Source organism: Macaca nemestrina, chromosome 15, assembly GCF_043159975.1.
Source record: "Macaca nemestrina isolate mMacNem1 chromosome 15, mMacNem.hap1, whole genome shotgun sequence".
Lineage (NCBI taxonomy): Eukaryota > Metazoa > Chordata > Mammalia > Primates > Cercopithecidae > Macaca > Macaca nemestrina.
This window is the reverse complement of record NC_092139.1, coordinates 111,579,047-111,602,775: the sequence shown is the minus strand read 5'-3', so window position 1 is coordinate 111,602,775 and position 23,729 is coordinate 111,579,047. Positions and strand designations below refer to the sequence as shown.

Below are 23,729 nucleotides of genomic sequence, written 5' to 3'. Positions count from 1 at the left end.
CCATGAGGATGGTTGTATTTCCTACTCAGGTTGGTGGGAGAGTCCATGTGCTGAGAAGGTCTTTCTGTGTATTGAAGAGAGCTTGTTTTCCATCACCAAGCCACACCACTTCCTTCCTTCAGTGCCTTTGCCCCAAAGCTCCCTCCTCCAGGAAGTCTTCCTTGATCAACACATCCCCTTCTGATTACTCAGAGTCTATGCAGCACCCAGCGTTTGTTGGTCCACTCAGGAAATATGAATTGAGCATGGCCACATGCTGGCTCTCCGGGTGCAGCAAAGAACAAGACAAAACAGCCCCTGTCCTTAAGGTGGAGAGGGGAGAGAGCACGCAAAGGAATTTGCAGGCTGTTCCTGGGCAGGTAGATAGCACAGAGGGACCACATGACAGGGCGAGGGGCAGGAGTTAGACCCATAGCTGGTGAAGGAGTCCGTGCTGACTGAGCGGCATCTGAGCAGGCGCAGGGAGGAGTCAGGGAGTGAGGAGGCTCCAGGTAGGGGCACCAATGCCAGCAGCCTGGGGAAGGGCTGGTTGGGCTCAGAGGCGGGAGGGAGCTCAGGGGAGAGCCAGGTGGTGAGGGAGTGGAACATGGTGAAGGCCTTGCGTTGACTCTGCGGGAGGCAGAGCTGCTCCAGACGGCGGCAGTGGACAGTGGTGGGGTCTGACTTCCATGTTAAAGCCACAGTTTTGGTTACTGGGTTGAAAACAGAGGTAGAATAGTGGTCCTCAACCTTTTTGGCACCAGGGACTGGTTTTGCAGAAGACAGTTTTTCCATGGACCCAGGTGGTGGGGTAATGGGGATGGTTTCATGATGAAACTGCTCCACCTCAGATCGTCGGGGTTTAATTAGATTCTCATGAGGACCACACAGCCCAGATCCCTCGTAGGTGCAGTTCACAATAGAGTTCGTGCTCCTGTGAGAATCTTGTGTTCCCGCTGATCTGACAGGAGGCAGAGCTCAGGCTGTAATGCCTGCTCCTGCACCGCTCGCCTCCTCCTGTGCGTCCCGGTTCCCAACAGGCCACAGACCCATGGCCTGGGGGTTGGGGACCCCTGTACTAGGAGGCAGAGTGAGCTGGGTGGCAGCAGAGAGCCAGGGAGGAGCCCTCGTGGGAAGCAGCTCAGGTGTGAGGACGCGGTGTCGCAGGGGGAGGGTCAGCTCTGGACACACCAGATGGCAGGGTTGGCGGGGCTAGCTGAGGCAAGGAGAGAGGAGAGGAGCCGGGTGAGCCACAGTGAGGCCACCATGCAGCCCGAGCCCTGTCAGCTGGAGGGGTGCTTGCTGAGACGGGCTGCAGGGGCTGCAGAGGAGACAGCCTCGGACGTTCCCCCCAGAGCTGGCTGGGTCCCGCTGAGGTGCTGGGCAGCGAGTGAGCTGCTGGAGTTCATGGGCATGTGCCCCGGAGGCTGATGTGTGGAGGGGTGGACCTGGGTGTGACCTGGGGGGAGGGGGCTGGGGCTGCACTCCGGGCTGTCACCGTGTTCAGGGTGGGAAGATGAGGAGCCAGTGGCAGAAACCGGAGCCGCTGATGTGAAGGGACCACGGTGGGTTAAGCTGTGCCCATTTCTTCTGGGAGGTCAGACAAGGTGATGACTGAGGATCACTGGGGACCTGGAGCTGTTTTGGGGCCTGGGGACAGAGGCTGGAGAAAGCGCAGAGGACCACCTTTCTCCCCGGGGAGTTACCTTTGGTCCCAGCACACTTCTGGCTGGGTGTCCTGCCTGGCCCTAGGGTCCTCGAATGGGACTCTGCACTCAAGGCACCAGTGCATGCAGTCAGCCCCATGTGTGGTCCAGGCGGGGCCCCGCTTCCTCCTGCCTGCACCAGGTGTGGGGCCGGTCACAGTGCCTGCTGCCCCTGGGCCGTAGCAGGGAAGAGAGGGCCTGTCCCATGCGTCCCAGGGTGCGCACTGCAGGTGATCCTGGCCATCAGAAAAGGCCGACTCGAAGGGGCGGGGGCTCTGAGACAGCTCTGCCTAGGCTGAGGCTGGGAGGAGCATACAGGCCGAGTGGATAGTGCTGTGGTTGGCCCCACCCAGGAGGGTGCAGCCTGGACCCTGTGCCAGGTGTGGAGAGCTCAGAGGGCCTCAGTAAATGGTTGAATACCTGGGCCTGAGTTTGTGAACAGTGGGAAGCTACGGAAGGGTTTTGGGCTGGAAGCCGTCGAACCTGAGTGCGAAAGGTGCTGTTTGTCCCAGAGGGACAGTTCCCAGACCCAGGCAGGAGGCCTACTAAGCCAGGTGGCTGATTTGTGAGGAGGGAGAATTGGTCAGCATGTCTGTAGCCCAGTGGGCAGCTGTGGTCCTGTGAGCGAGTGCCAGGGTGTCCTCAGCACACACGAGCTCCTTGTTCCCTGCAGGCCTCTTCCTGCCTTTAATGGCGTGGCACGCTGTGCTTGCCCAGGCTCTTCCCGTTGGTCGCATCTCCCCACAGGCTTAGGAGAGCAGGTTATGCTGACTAGGCCACTGGCAGGTGGAGGTGATTTTTCTCTTTTTAATTGAATTATATCTTATACGTGCACATGAGTTGGAGGAAGGCAGAGAGAGGTAGAGAGAAGAGGGGGGAGAGAGAGAGAGAGAGGAAGGAGGGGGAGGGGGGGAGAGAGAGAGAGACAGAGAGAGAGAGAGACTGTGTACTAAGTCCTGCTTCTGAGGCTCGGAGTGGTCCAGTGTTATGACAAAAGACTGTAATAAGGGCTGGGGGGATAATGAGCCGGGACCATAGATGAAAACCTGCGTGTATGATAATATTGTAGCATATTGTAGCATGCTTCTGTGTAATTCCCACCAGACCTAGTTAATAGCTCTAGACCCCGGAATCGCCTTTGTGCCTTCTCTGAATCAATAACCAACCCAAAATATAACCACTGTTCTCACTTCTGTCACTGTAGTTTAGTTTTGCCCATTCTTGAACCTCATGCCAATGGGACATACAGGATTGTACCCCAGAGCGCCTTGGGGTGGGAGGACTCTATCACATCCTGTCTGTGGGGCTTGGCTGTGCTGTGTCTGCAGTTCATTCTTTTTCATTGCTGTCTAGTATCCCATGGTGATTGTCACAACTTACTCATTCTATTGCTGATGGATATTTGTGTTTCCAAGTGACTTTATGAAGTGGCCAAGATTGTTCTAGAACCTGTGTACAGATCGACAAGCACTGGCTTCCCTTGGGTCTCCCCAGGATAGTTCCTGGAGCATGGGCTATATATTTAGAGTTTCAGTAGATACTGGCCACATGTCATTTCCTCATCTTGGCTAGCGGGTCATTCCCCTGGCCCATCATTCCTGTGTAAACTGCCAAGTTCAGCCTCTGGAGGCCTTGGGCCAAGTCACCCACCTGTTACAGCCCCTGAGCCACTTCCGTAACAGGGGCTGGGTTCTATTCTGTTCTGTTCTCCTAACAGCCCTGTGAAGCATCCTGGCCCCTCTGAGAATCAGAGCCGATTGGCCCATGACCCAGCACAGGGGATTCAGGCCGAGACCGTGCGGGGCCCACTCCTCTTCCCCCAGGCTCGAGTCGCCCTTCTTGGGCAGCAGGTGTTGACCTGAGCACAGGGCCGAGCGCTTGGGTTTCCTCTGAGCACCCCATGCTGGGGCTTCTCCCCTCCAGGCACCAGCTTGCTGCAGGAGGTGGTCTACTTGGTGAGCCAGGGTGCTGACCCCGATGAGATCGGCTTGATGAACATCGACGAGCAGCTCCCGGTCCTGGAGTATCCGCAGCCGGGCCTGGACATCATCAAGGTACCCAGGCCAGTGGCACCTGTCCCAGCACCTCTTTAGGGTATTTCTGCAGTTACATCCTGATGATTGACAGTTGCTCCTGAGGGCTTTGTGGGTTAGGGGAGAGCAGATAGCCCCAGATAGCCGGGAGAGAACCTGGCAGGCCTGAGCTGGCAGTGACCTGGAACTTGATGAGGGTGTGGGTGATACATCAGCGTCAAGGAGTCTGGGAGGTGGAAAGGAAGTCAGTGCCTGGGGGGCACAGGGTTGAGGGGCCATTCGGGGGGAGCAGGCCCTGGGCCTCCCCCTTGCTTTCCCCTGGGGACCCTCCTCTGAGGGAGCTGGGTAGGATGCGTTTGCATCAAATATTTTGTATCAAGAATGAAATAAATGTTACTCCAGAGCCCTGCCCCCCTCACCCCTCAGACACACCCAGAGGCCCCCCACTCCATCCGCTGCACCTCTTTAGTTCCAGCCTCACACCTGAATGGGCCAGAACTGCAGCCTCCACCATGCCTGCCCCCGTCCCACTGGAGTAGCATTCCGAAACCCAGCTCTGAGAGTGCCGTCCTGCCCCGTGGCATGGCACAAGACCCCTGTGACCCTCCAGGGCCCCTGTCTGCACCCCAGCCCCTCAGGCCTGAGCAGTCACCTTGCTCTCCTTGTCCGTGCAGAACCGTCTGGGTGTCGTTCGGTACTGCTGTGCCGAGGGCCACCGTGTTCAAGGCACCGCTCTTGGCCTTGGGGGTGGCAGTGACTGACAGCATCAGGCCCGGCCTCTCAGCCCAGGAAGCCATAGTAGCTAGACAGCGATCAGTGCTGGGAGAGGAGCAGATCAGGAGGGGACCGGCCATCTCCCGTGGGGATGTCTGAGGCAGGTCCTGAAAGAGGAGAGAGCATAGGGACCGGTGAACAGAGACTGCACGGCGTGAGGGGTCTGGCCCTCCAGAGCAACAGGCAAGCCTGGGGGTTTCAGGCAATGGTCCTGGGCTCTTTGGCTTCATGAGGGCTGAGCCCATTCCTAGGGCAACTGGGAAGATGGGCTCTGAGCAGAGGAGCAGGGTGCTGACTGGTTTACAGGACCACCCTAGCTGCTGATGGGAAGGCCTGAGGGGCAGGTGGAAGCAGCGAGTGCATCAGGCCAGGTTGCTGTGTGGTCCAGCGCCAGCCTGGCAGCACCCACTGGGCCTGGTGCCTCCTGCTGCCTCTGCTGCCCTCTGATACCACTCCAAGCCAGGGCAGTAGCTCCCAGGCCCCCTGAGCGGACCCTGTGGCTGTGGCTATGATAGGTGGACTCCCCCGGCCGAGGTCCGGGACCCTTATCTCTACTGCCAGATAGAGACACCCAGCCGAGGTGTGCTCATGTCTCAAACATTTGTCTCAGTTGACAAGGGAGGCTGTCCTGGCTGGGTCTGAGACTGTCTCCGGGAGAGGAGACCAAGGAATGACAGCCTTGCCTCCTCCTGCTCTGACCTCTCCCCGCTCCTGGCCTCGCCTTTCCCTCTGACTCCTACCCTTCTTCCCTGGCCCCCACCCCTTCCCATGTCCTCTGGTCCCTCTCCCCTTGACCTCACCCCTCCCCCTGGCCTCACTCTTCCCTCTTACCCTGCTGCTCTCCTGGCCCCTCCACTACCCTGTCGTTCCCTCTGATAACTCCACTTACCCTGAACCCCACCCTTTCCTTCCTCCTCTGGCCCCGCTCCTCCCCTTGGTCTCACCCCTTCCTCTGACTTGCCTCTCCCTCTGACTCCACGTAGGAACTGACCTCTCCCCGCCTCATCAAGAGCCACCTGCCCTACCGCTTTCTGCCCTCCGACCTCCACAATGGGGACTCCAAGGTAAGCTGGCACCCCCTCTGCCTCCCGAGATGAGTCCCCACCAAGAGGAGCCCAAGGCCCCTGTGCAACACACATGCAGGTCCCTGGCACTTACCTGGCCTCGGGGGCTGTCTTCCCAAGGACCCCACAGGTAAAGGTCCCTTCTGAGGCCGTCTTGGGTCATGCGTCTCTAGCATTTTACCCAAGTTTTTAATGTTGGGTTGGTTTTTACCTCACAATTGAACATGGCTGTGGCCAGCCTAATCCTAGCGTGTGCCTGCTTTGGGCCGAATTCTGTTTGTTTTTCAATTGCATCAAATGCCGAGGCCTGTGGGTTGTTGTGTGTGTGTGTGGTTTTTTTTGTTTGTTTGTTTGTTTGTTTTTTTTTTGAGACAGAGCCTTACTCTGTCGCCCAGGCTGGAGGGCAATGACACGATCTTGGCTCACTGCAACCTCTGCCTCCCTGGTTCAAGTGATTCTCCTGCCTCAGCCTCCTGAGTAAGCTGGGACTACAGGCATGCGCCACCACACCTGGCTAATTTTTATATTTTTAGTAGAGACGGGGTTTCACCATGTTGGCCAGGCTGGTCTTGAACTATTGACTTCAGGTGATCTACCTGCCTCGGCCTCCCAAAGTGCTGGGATTCCAGATGCGAGTCACCACACTCAGCCAGAGACCGGGATCAGGGTTGCAAGTTTTCTGTCTTCTAGAGGACAAAAATAAAATACTCAAGTAATTATCCTGGCCAGCACTACTGCATGGACAGGGCCCCTTTCTGCTGAAACAGCGAGGCAGCAGCACCAGCGGCTGTGCACATGGGCCCCAACTGGATGTTGGAAGCGAGTGTTGGTTTGTGAGGTGCACCAGCAGGTTCAGGGGGGCTGGCCTGTGTCGGGGCAGCCCTGCCTGGGAAGGAAGGAGACATGGACTCACCCCGCTCCTGTCGCCCACAGGTCATCTATATGGCTCGCAACCCCAAGGACCTGGTGGTGTCTTATTATCAGTTCCACCGCTCTCTGCGGACCATGAGCTACCGAGGCACCTTCCAAGAATTCTGCCGGAGGTTTATGAATGATAAGCGTGAGTGTTGCAGCCTGGCGGCACGTTAGAACGGGAGCCGTCTGTTGTCGTGGATGGCCTGGCAGGTGCTGGGTGCTTCCCCGGCACGGTCTCCAGTTCTGACAGGGACCACGTAGGTCAGGCCCGCGGTCCACTTTACAGATGAAGACACTGAGGCTGAGGGCGTCATGAACGTGGCTGAGACCGTAGAGCTGGTGTGTGTCAGAGCAGGTCCATGTGACCCCGGAGCCCTTCTCTTATACCACACTGTTGGGGTGTCTGAGAAGTTCCCCAGTTAAAACATCCCTCCTTGCTACCTGGGTTTCAAACAGGGAGAGAATGAAAACAGTAAAAATGGAGGCCCAGGTATCACTGCTGTTAGTGACAGGGACTGGAGTGGAGACTGTAGCTAAGTGTGACAGGCATGGGCCTTTGGCCGAACCTCAGGCACAGGCAAGCCACCGGGGCAGGGTACACTTGTGCCCGCAGGGAGGAGGACAGCCGGGCTGAACCTCAGGCACAGGAAAGCCACTGGGGCAGGGCACACTTGTGCCCGCAGGGAGGAGGACAGCTGGGCTGAACCTCAGGCACAGGCAAGCCACTGGGGCAGGGTACACTTGTGCCCGCAGGGAGGACGACAGCCGGGCTGAACCTCAGGCACAGGAAAGCCACCGGGGCAGGGCACACTTGTGCCCGCAGGGAGGCAGGGAGGAGGACAGCCGGGCCGAGAGTGCCGGGTGCTGTTCTCTGGCTTCCGTTCCAGCCTCTGCAGAGGAGCGAGGCTGGGTTCCACCCTGCCCTGCACTCAAGGAAGGCAGGACCAGGCCCCTTGTCTCGGTCCCACTCACTCCCAGTCCTTATTCTCTTGCCCTGCTGGGCCGCCTGTCCCTTGGGAGTGGTGGCAGGAGCTCCTCAGTGCAGTTCTGCTCCTGCCTTCCATGGGGGCCATGGCTCCCCATGGCCAGCTATGGCTTTTGGGGGTTCTGGGACAGAAGTGAGTAGTGTAGGGTGTGCAGGCAGAGGAGCTTTGAAATGTGTCATAAAAGCTGCACTTTAATTAAATCTACACTGAGACTCATCCCTACCCAAGGCTGAAAATACACTTTCTATTTTATTTCCCAACTGAAGTGATGCTGAGCCGCATTGTTCAGTGTGGCTTATCAGGGGTTCTATAGGGGGATTGTGTGACAAGATTAGGATGAATCATGTAGCAGAGATCCTGGAACGTAATGCCCCTGAGTTTAAGTGGAACTTAGGGAGTGGACCTGGAGCTGCCACCAGGCCTGGTTGAAGGGGGCCTCTTGGCGGGGCGGTGCAGGGCGCCACAGGCCAACTCTGTTGCTTGCAATTTACAAACCCACGAGGGCCTCAAAACCCTGGAATGATTCTGTTTCCAGCCCTTGAACCTCTGCTTCCACTGTGCCTGCTGAGAAGTGGCCCTGCCTGCGAGGGGCAGGAGACCCCAGACCCGCACCCCGAAGCCCCCTGAGCCTGTTCCAGACCTTCTGTCCAGCCTCTCTTCCCACGGCCTCCCCGCCCTGGCACCTGCGCTTGTGGTCCAGCAGGCATTTGGAGCAACACACTCATGGACTTCTGAAGCTGTTTCCTAGGGTCCAGCATGGACTCTCCTCTCTGCAGAGCATGGGACCATGCCCACATTCAGACCAGCACGTGGAAGAGGCTATGGAAGAGGCTACAAACATCTTGCTCAGGCCAGAGCAGTTAACAGTTCTCTTAATATAGGCCTCTCCATGTCGCCACAGTCACAGACCTGTCCTCCACTGGGTGCAAGGTCCCACACACGTGCCTTGGTCCCAGCAAACCCCGTAGACAGGCCCACTCAGCACCCCCGTACTCCATCCTTCATTGTCAGTCAGTGAGCATGCACGTACTGAGGACTGCTGGACTCCCCTGCCTGATGTCTTGAAGACGTTGGAAACTAATATGCATGGGAACCCTGAAAGCATGTCTAGACAGGCCGGGCTCAGAGACCGCAGCACAAGGTGATGGCAGGAGGGACCTGCATAAACAACCGTGCCTGAGGATGGCGACCAACTCTGCAAGGCTGGAGGGCAAAGGGCCCTGGAGGCAGGTGACACCTGCAGTGGGAGGATGCCCCGTGACAGGCACCCTATGACACCTGCAGTGTGAGGACGCTGTGTAGACAGGGTCCCTGCGACGCCTGCAGTGCGAGGACGCTGTGTAGACAGGGTCCCTGTAATGCCTGCCGTGTGAGGACGCTGTGTAGACAGGGTGCCTGTGGTGCCTGCAGTGTGCGGACGCTGTGTAGACAGAGTCTCTGTAACGCCTGCAGTGTGAGGACGCTGTGTAGACAGGGTGCCTGTGGCGCCTGCAGTGTGCGGACGCTGTGTAGACAGGGTCCCTGTGGCGCCTGCAGTGTGCGGACGCTGTGTAGAGAGGGTCTCTAACGCCTGCCATGTGCGGACGCTGTGTAGACAGGGTCCCTGTGACGCCTGCAGTGCGAGGACGCTGTGTAGACAGGGTGCCTGTGGCGCCCGCAGTGTGAGGACGCTGTGTAGACAGGGTCCCTGTGACGCCCGCAGTGCGAGGACGCTGTGTAGACAGGGTGCCTGTGGCGCCCGCCGTGTGAGGACGCTGTGTAGACAGGGTGCCTGTGACGCCCGCAGTGTGAGGACGCTGTGTAGACAGGGTGCCTGTGACGCCCGCAGTGTGAGGACGCTGTGTAGACAGGGTCCCTGTGATGCCTGCCGTGTGAGGATGCTGTGTAGACAGGGTCCCTGTGGCACCTGCTGTGTGAGGACGCTGTGTAGACAGGGTGCCTGTGGCGCCTGCAGTGTGGCACACGCAGCCTCTGTGTCCATGTCTTCTCTGGGGTGGACAAGGAGGTTTTGTTATTCTTCCTTAATATTCCAGATGGATGGTTCCCTTCCCTTTCACAAAGCAGCGTGGAGCCCAGGGAAGAGCGTGGAGGGGCCCTGCGTCCTCCCTCCTCTCAGGCATTCTGGCGGGAAGGGAAGGCCTCTACCCGGCAACCTGCAGCTGGTTCCCGTCCCCACTCCTGCGCCGGGGCCGGTGCACTTGCTCCTCGCATCAGTGCAGGACCACGTGTGCAGTCCTTCACGCCTTGCTTCTTCCAGGGTCCTCACATCTTCCCCATGCATCTCCGGGTCGTGAGGATGTCTGTTTTTGACATCTTGGTGCATTCTTCCTTGGAATGAAGTGGGGTTTGTCTTTACCTTCCATGTTCACCGGGCCATTCGACTCTTCCTTCTGCCCCAGGGGCTCATCTGCTTGGACTTAGCTCCTCTTGACGGGCCTGCAGTCAGGTGACTTGGACTCCCCTGTCTGGCCTCCATGATTACTGACCTGTTGGTGACTTGGGGAAGTCTTCCCTTCTCTGGGACTCAGCTTGATTCCACAGAAAGTGGAGGTTTTGGTGGGGTGTGGGTGCTGGGGGCAGGGCCCAGCAGAGGAATTTCTACAGCCAGCGCCCCTCATCCAGCTGGGCTGCTTCCCGCTGCTCAGCGCAGTCAGCCCCCACTGCCCGCCTTGCTCTCTGTCATATGGAGGTCCCTTTGGAAGAATCCCTTACAGTGGTGGCCACCGCATGTGGCAGGCAGAGGAAGATCCATAGCTTTTATAAAGGACACTGCAAAGCAGGCTGGAGACCCCATGAGCTGGTCCCTGGCTGTGTGCCCCACCGCACACCAGGGGCTCTGAGGCGGCGCAGGCCACGCAGGAAGCGCAGGGCCAAGGTGTGGGTGCAGGAGTGCTGGCTTCTTGGAGGTCAGGACAGGACTCCCTGCCCGTCTTCAGCTTTCAGTTCCCATGGAGAGTTCCCCGATTTACTGAGGCTACTGCCTGTGGCCCTCTTGCCCAGCAGAGCCCCATGTTCTGGATCTGTCCTACAACTTCCTACACCCCACCCTGTCCCCACTAGCAAACCCTAGTGGCCCTGTCCCAGTTCCTCTGGACTTTGTTCCAGGCTTCCTGGTGACCACTTGTTAAGCGGATAAAGTAATGGGCACTGTTGCGATCCACTGCCAGGTACCACAGAGACCACCTCAGAGGCCGTCACCCCCATGGTCAGGTCTTCAAGGTGGGAGGGCTGGGATGGCTCAGGACGTGAGTGCTTCGGGGGCCTTTGCCGGACGTGTCTGCAGGGATCACGATGTCCTCATCACGGCTGCTGGGTGGCAGGAGGGCAGCCCTGTGGGGTGGGGACGGCCCCATGTGCATGCTTCTCCTGCCCAGCTGTGTGGCTCACCCTGTCCCCTGTCTCCGCAGTGGGCTATGGCTCCTGGTTTGAGCACGTGCAGGAGTTCTGGGAGCACCGCATGGACTCGAACGTGCTTTTTCTCAAGTATGAAGACATGCATCGGGTGAGTGCTGCCGGAGCAGCTGTCCTTGGGGTGCCCGGCCCTCGCCAGGCCTGGCAGCTCCTGATTCAGGGAGCCCTTTACAATGCACATGTGGGATTTGTCTGAGGAGGGATTTGTCTGAGGAGGGACAGAGGAAGGGGCAGGACGGTTTGTGGACTGGAAGAGGGGTTGGGGGTGTGGGGAGCAGCCTGTCAAAGCCTGAGGTGGGGCGGGGCAGCCATGCTGTGCGAGGCTGAGGGACCCAGGAAGGCGGGCGTGGGGAGGGGACTGGGGCTTGGCTTATCAGGGGGCCTTTGGAGTGCTTTACAGTGGTGGTTGATGGGACATTGAGGAGAGGCCAGTGTCTGCAGTGAGACACGAGGTAGCTAGTAGCTTGGGGAGCCTGGGTCACTGACCACAGGAGAGACTGGGCATTTTCTAGGTGTTGCGGAGGAGGCAGGAGCTGGGGGAGGGGTTGAAAAGAACTAATGGGACAAGGTCTTAGTCCAGGCAGAGGCAGGAGGGCTTGGGGCTGGAGCCTGGGCAGAGGGGCTTCCGGTGGCAGGACAGGCAGGAGACACCTGTGGCCTGGCCCATAGGAAAGAGGAAAGAGGATGGGGTGCAGGTGTGGACCGTGAGGTTGCTGGAAACCATGTTGGTGTAGGGGACAGACGAGGCCAGGCTGTGGGGCTGCTGGTGCCAATGGCTGACAGACAAGCAGGTTTAGGTTGAGTAGGAGCGGGTGGGAGCTGGGATAGGGAGGAGGTTGGCCGGAGGACAGAGAGGAGAGCTGGGTGTGGGGGAGGGTGAGCCAGTGCTGGGGTTGGAGGTCAGAAGCCCAGGGGCAGGAAGGCCGGCCTTGTGCTTCCCCCACACCTGCAGGAAGACTCCAGACCTGGCTGTGAACAGAGCCACACGCAGTCCCCTATGGCGCTGGGGTGGGGTGTGCGCCTTGTGGTGCTAGGGTTGGGAGGTGTGCGTTGTGGCCGTGGGGCGGGGGTGTGTGCCTTGTGGTGCTAGGGTTGGGAGGTGTGCGTTGTGGCTCTGGGGCGGGGGGTGTGCGTTGTGGCCGTGGGGCGGGGGGGTGTGCCTTGTGGTGCTAGGGTTGGGAGGTGTGCGTTGTGGCTCTGGGGCGGGGGTGTGTGTGTTGTGGCCGTGGGGCGGGGGTGTGTGCCTTGTGGTGCTAGGGTTGGGAGGTATGCGTTGTGGCTCTGGGGCGGGGGGGTGTGTGTTGTGGCTCTGGGGCGGGGTGTGTGCGTTGTGGCCGTGGGGCAGGGTGTGTGCGTTGTGGCCGTGGGGCGGGGTGTGTGCGTTGTGGCCCTGGGGCGGGGTGTGTGCGTTGTGGCCCTGGGGCGGGGTGTGTGCGTTGTGGCTCTGGGGCGGGGGGTGTGCGTTGTGGCTCTGGGGCGGGGGGTGTGTTGTGGCTCTGGGGTGGGGGGTGTGTTGTGGTTCTGGGGCGGGGTGTGTGTTGTGGTTCTGGGGCGGGGGGTGTGTGTTGTGGTTCTGGGGCGGGGTGTGTGTTGTGGTTCTGGGGCGGGGTGTGTGTTGTGGTTCTGGGGCGGGGTGTGTGCGTTGCATTTGCTGCAGTTACTCTTGGGTTCCTTTGTGCTCTGGCACCCGGGCCTGTGGTTAGCACAGGCCAGGTCAGCCTTTGCAGGAGCGTGGCCTTTCAGGGCTTGCTTGGTGTGCAGGAGGGACCCCGTCTGCGGGTCTGCTGCCGGTTGGCGCGTGCTGTCGGTTCCCCAAATGGGTCCTCACCGTGGCTCTGTGTCATGGTGAGGAAAGAGCGAGGTCATGCGGTGGTCCAAGGTCACACGTACCACGGAGCTGACTGCTGGGTAAGCCTGTCTGACGCTCTGTGGGCCTCCCACCTGTCTGCCTCTTGTCCACACAATTTGACACAGAGCCACATTTAGGGTCCCTGTTCATGCCCAGAGGACGGTGTAGTAGAGAGGAGGATGTGGCCCAAGCAGGTCGGAACCCTGGTCCTGCTGCTGACCTCTATGAAGCCTTTGGCTGTGGTTTCCTGTGGTTCTGGGGAACAACACAGGCTCTGGACACTGGCTGCTCAGGCCAAAGTCCTGACCCCCCCAAGCCTCTGTAAAGTGGGGAGGTGACAGCACCCCCTGTCACTGCATGGCTGGGAGGACTGTGTGAGAATCACCTACGTGTAGGCCTGGGACGGGCCTGCCTGGTGTGTGGCTTTTTGTGGAGGTGTCATGCACAGTGAGGTGTACTCGGCACACGTGTGGGACTTGACAGCCTTTTACCTGTCACATCCGGGCAGCCACCTTCCAGATCCAGAACATTCCAGCTTCTTGCAGTTGACAGCCCTGCTTCGCAGAGGCCACTGCGCTCTGATCTCCCTCGCCGGAGCTTGGTGTTGCCTCTTCGGAAGCTGTCGGATGTGGGACTCTCATGTGTTTTGCTCTCTGGCTTCTGTGTGGACGGCGAGGCTCCTCCACCCACGTGGCGCGGAGCTCCGTTCTTTCCTGTGCTGTGGTTGGTGCTCCATTGCAGCACGAATATGCCACCGCTGCTTCACCCATCCAGTGTTGCCGGGCGTGGAGGCTGTTTTCATTTTGGGGTGGTCATGAATAAAGCCTCCGTGGATGTTCTGGAGTCCTGGTGGACGTCAGCATTTGTGCTTATTGGGCCCATACCCAGGAGTGGAATTTCTGGGGCCCTGGGTGTGCATTTGTCAGCTGGTCACTATTTTGCCACAGTGACATGGCATTGGACGTGCACTGCCCAGGGCCAGTGAGGCCCCAACATGAGAAGGTGAATGGGGGAAGTGCCCGCCTGGCCAGCTGCCCACACATCTGAGGGGCGGCTCCCGGGTCAGCAGTTTCCTCCTGGGGTGTCAGTGTCCTCAGCAATGACGGGCTGAAGTTTTAAGGTCCAAACACACACCTTATTCCAAGCCCTTAAAGGGAGGTTCATCCTTCTGTGCCTTCCAGGCTCTGCAGTGGAAGTGGTGAGACCTGTTGCTTTCAGTCCATCAGGGTCAAGGCCACCAGTCCTACCTGGACCTTTAAGAGCTGCCGGGGTCAGTGCTGGGACTTCATTTTCTACCAAAGCCAGTCTGAGTGACTCAGTGGCATTCCTGGGACAGTCAGCGTTTCGCCTTCTAATTGGCATGGGTTTATTCTTTTTTTAGGAACCTCAGTAATGGATTGTTTTAATAGAGGTTAAGTCACATTTTTAGGAATTAGTATTGTTTACATCTTACTCCAGAAAACTACCCCTGAGTGAGCGTGGTTGTCTCCAGGGTGTGAGTCCGTGAGTTCTCACCCCGGGTTGAGAGGGAGTGCTTCCTGCCGGAGCCCTCACCGCCCATGCTCCACTGAACCGCACAATTCCAGGGCGCTTTTCCCACGAGCCGCGCACTGTGCCAGGCACCCCAGGTATCCCCACTTCATCCTCACAGTCACCTCGACCCAGACACGCTGGCTCTGTGTCATGGTGTGCAGCTTCTTGCTGCGGCCCCGTCGCTAGTTCCAGATGGAGAATGTGCGACTCAGAGTGGTGAAGTGGGCCGTCCCCTGCCAGCTGACCTGGGCGCTCTGCCTGATTCCCGCTGGGTTTCATAACCAGCAAGTGTCCCGTGACATGTTGCTGGACGTGGCCTGGCAGAAACGCCCCTTCCTCTGAGATGGACATCACACCGGCGATGAGCTGCCCCAGGAGGATTCTGCTGACCGCTCCGGCAGGCTGATTTTAAGCTGGCAGTGTCCTTCTTGCAGCGTCTCTTCTGAGAGCCAGGTTTCTTCACTCTCTCTCCATGGCTACCCTTTTTCTTTGAAATGGAGTTCTTGGCGGCAGGGCAAGGGACAGGGAGCTCTTTATTCCTTGGCTCATTCTCTAATAACTGTTCCTCCGACTCTCCGTCAAGCCCCGCGCCGCGGGCCCTCCCCATGGGAGGTAGCGCGAGGCCGGAATCAGACCCGCACTGCTGCCACAGGGGTCCCCACACTGTGGGGCCCAGGGAGGAGCTGACGCCCACACCAGCGGTCAGAGAACATTTTCTTTCAAGGTTTCTGAAGTGCTGCATTAAAGAAATTAAATCATCTTTTCACTGTAGGACTTTTCAGAGGCTCTAATGTGGGAATTTGCTCTACAGACCTCCGGAAAGGAAACGGCCTGCAGCGTTTTCCTGATGAGGACCAAGGCACCTCTAGGCGACAGCTCAGGGCTCTGATTGAGTAGAGGAGGAGCCTCCTTCTGGGGAGAAAGTGGCAGGGGTGGGGGGCTGGGGAATGGCCCCTTAAGACGTTAGCCACATGCCGCTGTCAGGTGTGGTAAAATAATGGGGCAGGGTACGGCAGGCATGACGGAATCTCACGTCTGATGAAGCGGGCTTCCTGCCCAGTGCAGGGCTGTCTGGAGACCAGAAGGGCCTCCCTGCGCTCCCAAGGGCCAGCCCAGAGGCCAGCTGACGGGCAGCAGGAAGGGAAAGAGGAGCCCATTAGGTCTTGCTCCTCACAAGAACGATGTTCTGAAATATGTTTTTTACTTCTTGCTGCTGTTAAAAATTAACCACAGCCTCTATTAAGACCTCATGTCTGCATCCCAATTCCCTGGAGGAGCAGGGTTTGAATTCAGGATCTCCACTTGAGAGCTGAGCACGCTTGGGCAATTCCTTAACTTCTTAGTGTTATTTCCAGACAAGGCTGATGTCAGCCTTGTCATGAGCATTAAGTAAGGAAGGCCACGTGTAAAAAGTCCCCAGTGTGTGCCCAGCTTGGAGTCATGTCCAGTAAGAGGCCCCGCCTCTCATGGGCTGCTCTGCTCTCTGCACTTGTCTTCCAGGACTTGGTGACGATGGTGGAGCAGCTGGCCAGATTCCTGGGGGTGTCCTGTGACAAGACCCAGCTGGAAGCCCTGACAGAGCACTGCCACCAGCTGGTGGACCAGTGCTGCAACGCTGAGGCCCTGCCCGTGGGCCGGGGTATGTGCCCCACCCCGCCTCCCGCCCAGGCGCTCCCCGCCCCAGCCAGGCTGCTTTCTCTGCCTGCTTAGAGAGCCAGGTCTAGCTTGTTGCCCTCCGTGCTCTCCTTTTCCAGCAGTCCGTAGCTGGCCATGGCCTGTGCTCTGTCGGCTGGTGCCTGTGGATGGCACAGAGCTCATGGAGTGACGGAGTGCCTTGCCTGCTGGTGTTTGCATTGCCTCCAAGCAAACAGTGTTTTAATGTGAAGAAGTGCGTTTCAGGCTTTGTGGGTGGGATGTTTCTGAGTGGGGGGGTCTACTCCGATGGCCTGAGATCAAACGCCTCACAGAGCAGATCCAGGAGATGGGTTTGGTGCGATGACATTTCAGAGCACAAAGTGTGCTGACGGGTTTCTCAGTCTCTGACTGACTCATGGGAGAGTTCAGTGAAGTGAGCGGGAAGGTAGGAGACACCGTTTTTCCTCCTTCACTGAGTGGACGCTGACCGAGCATCTTCTGGGTGCAGGCAGCACAGATGGGGCCTAGCCCCACCTCGGGGCGGTGAGCTTAAGCAGACAGTACCAAGCTACGCCGCTGCACAGAGCGAGGCCAGTTCCTGCTCTTGGTGGCAAGTGACAGTGGGCCTGAGGCAGCTGGAGATGGGGACAGTGTTCCTGACAGGAATCCTCCCCAGATCCACCTGGGTTGCTCCCCCTGTCCTTAAGGCTGTGTGGCATTTGACCCTGATGGTGGAGAGCCCAGGCTCTTAAATCCCAGGGTGCTGGCCTTGGCCATAGGAGGCCGCCTCTTGGTAAGTATGAACCTTACGGACACTTGGTGTGTTGGGCACTTCCTGGGTTGAGGAGAATGTTTGAGGGGAGGGCCCAGAAATGTGGATGGGTCTTCAGCAGCAGCCCCCATAAAATGGAGTGGGAGATGCCTGGGACGGATGAGAGAAGTGGTGGGCTGCAGCTCAGCTCTGCTGCCCTCTGGGAACGCAACTTAGGTCAGGCCTTGAGCTTTTGCGGCTTTTTGTTCTCTGAAAAGGGGCTGATCATGGCTCAGGGTGGTTCTGAAGGTCAAGCGCAAAGCGCCGTCTCTAAAGGCAGAGCAGTGGACTCCTCAGAAGGAAGTTAACTCAACCACAATCCCTCTCGACTTCTTTCCTGGCTACATCTTCATAAATATTTATTATTTAACATTTATTTGCTCTTTTTTAGTTTTGCTTTTGCTGTGTGTTGTTATCCTTGGATGTGACCTTCTCCAAAATACCCCTTTTGGTTCATGTGTGTGGCGAAGCAGCGTCGAGAACATACTGTGTGCCCATATGCTCCTTCCCTTGGGTTTGCTTTATCATGGTTTACCTTGGTTTTGCTTTATTTCAGTTCTTTGATTTGTTTTCTTTTAGCACATTGCCTCTTTGCTCGGAAGATCTTCTTGAGTTGGTGAGAATGCAGGGCCGAGTAGCCAGCTGCATTGCTTAGATTTGATTCATGTCACAGCATAAATTGTCTTGATTCCAAATCCTAAACCAGGTGGGTGACTCCTCTGATGAGCTCTCAGCTGTCTCAGCTGAGAAAAATAATCATGGGAAAATATAGTTTGGTTGCTCTAGTAGCTTCTAATTCTGTTCCTTAGGTATCATTAAAGGGTTACAAGAACAGTTTTTCTTGTTTTTTTTTCCCTCTCCAACACTGATAGATAATTTTTTGTTACCAAAGAGAAAGTCCATGTTACGGTGGGTATTTGAGCTCAGCATTTGCAGTGTTGCAGTTTCACACCTGAGGTCCTGCCTGGACAAGGACCACCGTTAATAACAGAGCTAGTGAAGGACGTTTGCTGGAGACAGAGCTCTGATCTCAGAGATGCTGACAACAGAAAGAATTCTAAATGAGCAGTTCTTTGAAAGCAGGGAGCCAGTACTCGGGTGATGCGCTCACAGTCCCATAACTGGGAAGTTCGGAATCCCCGCTCCAGACATCTTCATAGTCACCATTGCTATTGGACTAGACCAACCTAAGATTTTATGTTAACAAAGACAATGGGAGCAACGACTTCTCTTGTCATGTTGAGCTCTCTGTCTTTTGTTTTTCCAAAGCCTTCACAGTGCCTGCAGTTGAGCCCACAGTTTAGCCCTCCATTGTGGCTGCCAGGAAGAGGCCTGGGTTTCTGACCAAGCCTAGGCTCGAGCGGCTGGGGGCTGTGCCCAGACTCATTTTATTGTTGACTCAGGGAATTCTCACTGCAGTGCGTATTTTGCCTCTAGTCTCTAAAGCTAGCTAATACTGCAACTATTTTATTCACCTTAAATTCCTCCCCAGGGTTTGCCAGGGCAGGCTCCTTGAAATCTGCATCTTTGGCGCAGTCAGGAGGGCTTCCTACTTGCTGTAAAATTTTCTGCACTGTGGATGGTTTTTTTTCCTTTTCAAATGCTCCCGAAGCCAGTGACGCCTTGGTGGCGCTGTTGAGCTGCAAGTGGATAATGCCGTGGGGAGGGCCAGAGCTGCCTGCGATGCCCAGAGCAGGGCACTCCCGCGGCAGATCATACTCACTCCTGGGATGTTTATTAAACACCTGCCACGTGCCAGGTGCCGTTTTAGGTGCTGGGGACTCAGCACCGAACAGAAGTAGAGTCTCCCTGGCGGGCCCCAGCAGGGGGTGTGGAATGGCACCAGGAGGTGGCTGTGGCTCACTGCGCTACAGCCTCAGAGGGAAGCTGGTTCAGGTCACGTTCTGCTGCATCCAATAGTTTCACAAATGTTAGGGGACCCACCTGGTCTGTAGCTCAGACGGCCCTTCCTACCCCCATAGGCCAAGTTCAAAGGGACCCAGGAATAGATCTGGAATGTTCCAGATCCATTTCCAAGGCTTCCTTTAGTTCAGTAGCTGGCCCGACAGCAAGTGGCCCCAGCAGTTCTCTTGTTTGCATTTCAGGAAGAGTTGGGCTATGGAAGGACATCTTCACCGTCTCCATGAATGAGAAGTTTGACTTGGTGTATAAACAGAAGATGGGAAAGTGTGACCTCACGTTTGACTTTTATTTATAATAACAGAAACAACAACTTGCATGCTCACAATACCCAGACACTCTACTAGCCAAAAGTCCTGTATGCATTCATTTATTCCTTGCTGGACAAACTCTGGAAGCAGCGTGTGAAACAGCGGGGGAAGGGAAGAGCGGCGTGAGCGGAGGCAGTGTGATGATTCCCAACCCAAAGCAGCTGTCTCGCCTTCAGAACGTGCAGCCTCTCCATGTCTGATTACAGTCAGTCTCCACATTGCAGTTCCAATGGCCTGGACCATAAGGATAAAGCCTGTAATATATGCAACTAGAATGTCTGCCTTTTCAACCCCATATTAGTTATTGTATTTTATAGAGCTTTTCACTGGAAATCTACATAAATGTCAGTAAACCAAATAAAAGTTCATTTCCAAGGGGAATCAGGAGCGAGCCACACCCGAATGGTAGAAAGATCTCAGGGTTAACTCTTTATTTTTGTAGTTTTATTATCTAAGGCACAGCCATTCTGTTCTCACTTGGTTCTGAGATAATGGTGAGAACAGAGGATGAGTTGGGTCTGTTGGGGGGAATCTGGACACTTGTTTATTCTGACGGAGTTCACTTCTTCAGAACCTTCCTGAAATAAAGCAGAAACCGGTCACTAGGTCTTCAGAAAGGACGTCCCTCTGCCAGAGACTTCCAGCGGGATAGAGAGGAGCCCGCGGGGCGTGTGCTGATGGAAGTCTGCTTGGTGAGGCGGGCAGGTGGGAGTCTAACGCAGTCAGGAGCATTTGCATGCAGTGGGTGGAGAGTCGGCCACAAAGGGACCAGTTGTCCTCGGAATTTGAGCTGAATTCCGCAGCCTGCCTTTGTTTCCTGAAGTGATAGCCTACTAATGCTCCCAAGCAGATGCTTAATAGTAAATTTCTAAAACCCCCGGGTCTTTATCGTTCAGTTTGTTCTGTGCACCTGAGGCGCTCAGCCGTGGGAGGACCATTTTGCGAGTGTAGCCCTGTTTCACTCGGATCAGGTTGGCACGGCCGCCTGCGTGTCTGTCCACCTCGTCCCTCCGTGTATCTGAGGGAGTAAAGGTGAGGTCTTTACTGCTTCACTGCCTAATTTTCTTGCCCAAATTCGCTGAAGCGATGGAGAGACGGGGGCCAGTAGCCAGCCAACCCCGTGGGGACCGGGGTTGTCTGTCATTTATGTGGCTGGGAAGCACCCAAAATGGTGGTCAGGAGGGTCGCTGCTGTGGAAGGGGTCTCCGTTCTTGGTGCTGCATTTGAAACGGGTGTAGAGAGAAGCTGTGTTTTCATTTGTAAAGGGGAGAAGCGTGGCCAGGCAGGTGGCACGTGGCATTGCACGGTGGGCTCGGCAGCACCTTGCCTGTGTTTCTGTGAGGGAGGCTGCTTTCTGTGAAATTTCATTTATATTTTTCTATTTTTAGTACTGTATGGATGTTACTGAGCACTACACATGATCCTTCTGTGCTTGCTTGCATCTTTAATAAAGACACGTTCCCGGAGTTGCGTCGAGCATTTGTGCTTGTCGGGGTAGAAGGGGTCCCTGCAGCGATGCCTTTGGTGCTTGGGACAGTATGACTGTGGGCCCCATTGACACCCCATTCCCTGGGGTTGACAGCAGAGGGAAACAGGTCCCTGTTGCGCTTCGATGAAGCAGAATTCAGACTTTCCAGGGTTCACTTCTCCCCATTATTTCACTCAAATTCAGACTTTCCAGGGGGTCAGTTCCCCCGCCATTTTCTCATTGACCTCTGATCACGTCTATAAACGGGGGTGGAGGAGAAAGGGGAAAAGCATGGGAGGATGTGGGTGCACCTGTGGGCCCAGGTGTTGGGACCTCCCAGTCTTTGCCTGGGAGCCCTGCGTTCAGCACTGCGCGCTGTGGTGCCCCAGGCCGGCCCCTCCGACTGCGCTTCCCCACTGGGAATTCCAAAGTCTGTCTTCCTGATTTCTGGTGGAAGGAAAGTCCAGGGCATTGCTTTCCTTGAGAAGGCTCGAGCCTTCTGGGAAATCATGTTTATTTTCAAATGAACTACCTCTAGGTCTCAGGTGAAATCCTAGAAATTATTTTGGCACCTGGAATTAACACAGACACTGGGTTAATCAAGTATCCAGTCCGCTGTGCCCTAGAGGGCTTGCCCTCTAGTCATTTATTAACCACATCAGTCAAGCAGCCAGGATGCAGTCAGTGCGCCTGGAGTCCAGGCATCGCCCATTTACCCACGTCCGCTCTTCCTGCATGGTGGGTGATTCACGTCACTTCATGGAGTCAGTCATTGGGCTGCACCTGCTCCATGCCAGGCACTGTTCCCGGCACTGTGGATGCGGCAGGGGGCAAAGAAAGCCCTGCTTCTGTGGAGTTTGCATTCCAGTGGGGGAGACAGGCGACGGAACCCAAGGTGAGTTCAGGCCCAAGCGTGCTCTAAGGGGATAGGGAACATGCCCGTGGAAGAATGGGGGGGCCTCTGAGGAGATGGTGCTGAGCAGTGGGGGCCTGGCTGCAGCTGGGTGGGCAGTGTGCTGGCAAGCACTCGGTTTTGGAGGGGTGGCCATGAGCCAGCTGGAGGGTCTCACAGGTCATGAGATTTCAGCTTTTGTACTAAGATAGGGAGCCATGGGAGGGCTTACTCAGGAGAACACCACCTGCTTTGCATTTTTAAAAGCTCTCCTGGCTGCTGTGTGGGTAGACTGCAGGGGCAAGAGCGAGGGGACCTTTGTCCCCGGCTGTGAGTCACTCCATCCGCAAATTGGGGTGGGGACTGTGAGAGCATCTGCAAGGTTCCTTAGGGGTCTGCAGTCACAGGCCTTCGTGTGCTTGCTTCTGAGCATGGTTCCAGCTGTGCTCACCTGGAGCTAAGGCGGGAAAAACAAGCCAAGGCAGAAGGTGCCCTGAGGACTGCCAGGGAGCCAGGGTCAGGAGGAGGGAGCCATCGGGTTGGCAGTTGCCTGGGAGTACGGGTGGGATTTGAGCTGCATTCTGAGGGTGAGGGTCACCTGGACAGGCAGGGAACAGGAGAGAGCCCTGGGCAGCCCCTGGCCTAGTCCTTTGTTATTTTACACAACAATCCACCAGAGCATTCCTGAATGTCAGAGCCCTCTAAGCGTAAGCCAGTGGTTGCCTGGCATTTTGATTTCACAGACCAATTGAGATTCCATTTGGACCAACATAGCATTCACACACACACACACACACACACACACACACACACACACACACACACACACACACTCTCTCTCTCTCTCTCTCTCTCTCTCTCTCTCTCTCTTTCTCTCTTCTTGCCAAGCAAGACCCTGAGCTCTGAAACGGTAGCCTTCAGCTGCTGCCCGTGCCTGGGCTGGGTACGCCTTGCTGTCCTCCTGGCTCTGACACCAAGTCATTTGGAGTTCACTTGTTTTCCCTCCACCCTGCAGCTCTTCATCTGAAAACGGATCAGCACAGATTCCACGGCTCTCTGACCTGAAGCAGGTACGTCAGTTCCTCCGGTCCAGTGTCACGATTTACACAGTGGTGATCGTCATTGTCCTGCTCACGTCAGAGGATGGTTCTAACAACAGTGACGCTCCTTTGTGAGCATAAATAAAACGAGTCTGTGCTGGCCCTGCCCTTGTGCCGGCCAGCCAGGGCTCCAGGGTGGCCAAACTGCAGTTGCCAGCGGGTGGTGGGGAGGTGCGTGAGCCCTGCTAGGTGGGCATCCACAATGTCCCTGGCACTGCGGAGAGACCCCCTCAGGGACAGGGGCTGCCGCGTGCAGGCCCCGTCCTGGGAGATCTCAGTGGAGATCGGTTTTTACCCACCTCTCTAGGCCGTGGGGCAATGGTGTTTGTGGTGGAAGGAGGGAGCCTCAGGTGTCCGGTGGCTCTGCCTGGCCAGCTCTGTTCTCCCATAGAGTTTGGCTCCATTCCTGCTCATTAACATCCTCTTCCACTCTTTATTGGACAATGTGCATTTTAAGACAGGGACGGCCCTTGGGTCAGGTGGCCCAGCATGATCCAGCTGAGGAACAGCCTCTGTGACATCCCTGGCAAGGGACATCTTGTCCCTGGTAAGCTCACCAGCTCCTGGGACAGCCCCTCCACTCTGAGCCGCCCTCTGCAGCTGTCACCCCAGCTGGGGCTCTCGGAGCCATCACTTCCCTCACCTGAGCCGCCCAGCCCTGCCTCCTGTGCCGGGCGAGTGAGTCCCTCACGCTCCCCAGCGATCCCTGCTTTCCTCACCGCCCCACCTCAGTGTTGTGTGGCTGTCTCCCTTGGAGACAGGGACGTCCTGAGAGTGGGGGCTGTACCATCGGTCTTTTCCTACTGTTCCTGCTTGGCCCATGGAGGCTGCATCATCCCAAACAAGACCCAGGCTGGGCTCCTGTCTCCTCACTCTGGCCCTCACTTCCTGCCATTGCCCCCACTTCCTTAGTGACGTTTCTTTACTGCCAGTGGATCAGGTCCCGGTCCTTCCTACAAGTGCAGCCTTGCTCATGGTCTTCCCTATGTCCGGAACATCCTTTTCGAGGTCACTGGCTTTCCAAATCTAGGCGTAGCTGTGTTTCCGGTGCCCTTCCTTCTGCCCTTCTTTCTCTGTCCCATGCCCAGAAATGTGCCCATAGAGCTACTGAGACCCTTCCTTGGTACCCCCATCTCTCCCTCTCTTCCTGCGTCTCTTGGGCATTTAGAAGCACCTGCTCTGCAAGGCCCTGTGCTGAGTCCTGGTGACCTGGCCTTGGTATTCTCCCCCTTCTCATCGAGTTCTCCTCCATTCCCTTTCCTCGGGGCTCTGCTCTTGGCAATCGCTCGCGTCCTTATGAAAGGAGGCCTGGCAGGGAGCAGAGGACCTGGGCTCCAAAGTC

At 56.8% G+C, this 23,729-nt stretch overlaps 1 protein-coding gene across 2 annotated transcripts in view; it reads left to right on the top strand.

Moving 5' to 3' along the window:
- The window catches only part of LOC105464312 (sulfotransferase family 4A member 1), a 37,149-nt gene extending 16,756 nt beyond the window's left edge, over positions 1 to 20,393 (top strand). Inside the window, exons 2-8 of one of the 2 annotated variants that reach the window (XR_976772.2) lie at positions 3,609 to 3,739; positions 5,476 to 5,556; positions 6,490 to 6,616; positions 10,865 to 10,959; positions 15,751 to 15,889; positions 17,276 to 17,402; positions 18,802 to 18,913. Coding sequence is in view for 1 of the 2 variants with exons in the window: in XM_011712092.2 (XP_011710394.1) it covers positions 3,609 to 3,739; positions 5,476 to 5,556; positions 6,490 to 6,616; positions 10,865 to 10,959; positions 15,751 to 15,889; positions 18,802 to 18,914 (686 nt within the window). In the remaining variant the exon portion in view is untranslated. Of the gene's footprint in view, positions 1 to 3,608; positions 3,740 to 5,475; positions 5,557 to 6,489; positions 6,617 to 10,864; positions 10,960 to 15,750; positions 15,890 to 17,275; positions 17,403 to 18,801 lie in introns of both variants that reach the window. The other variant, XM_011712092.2, reaches the window with a different exon arrangement.
- The last annotated feature ends 3,336 nt before the right edge of the window (positions 20,394 to 23,729 follow it).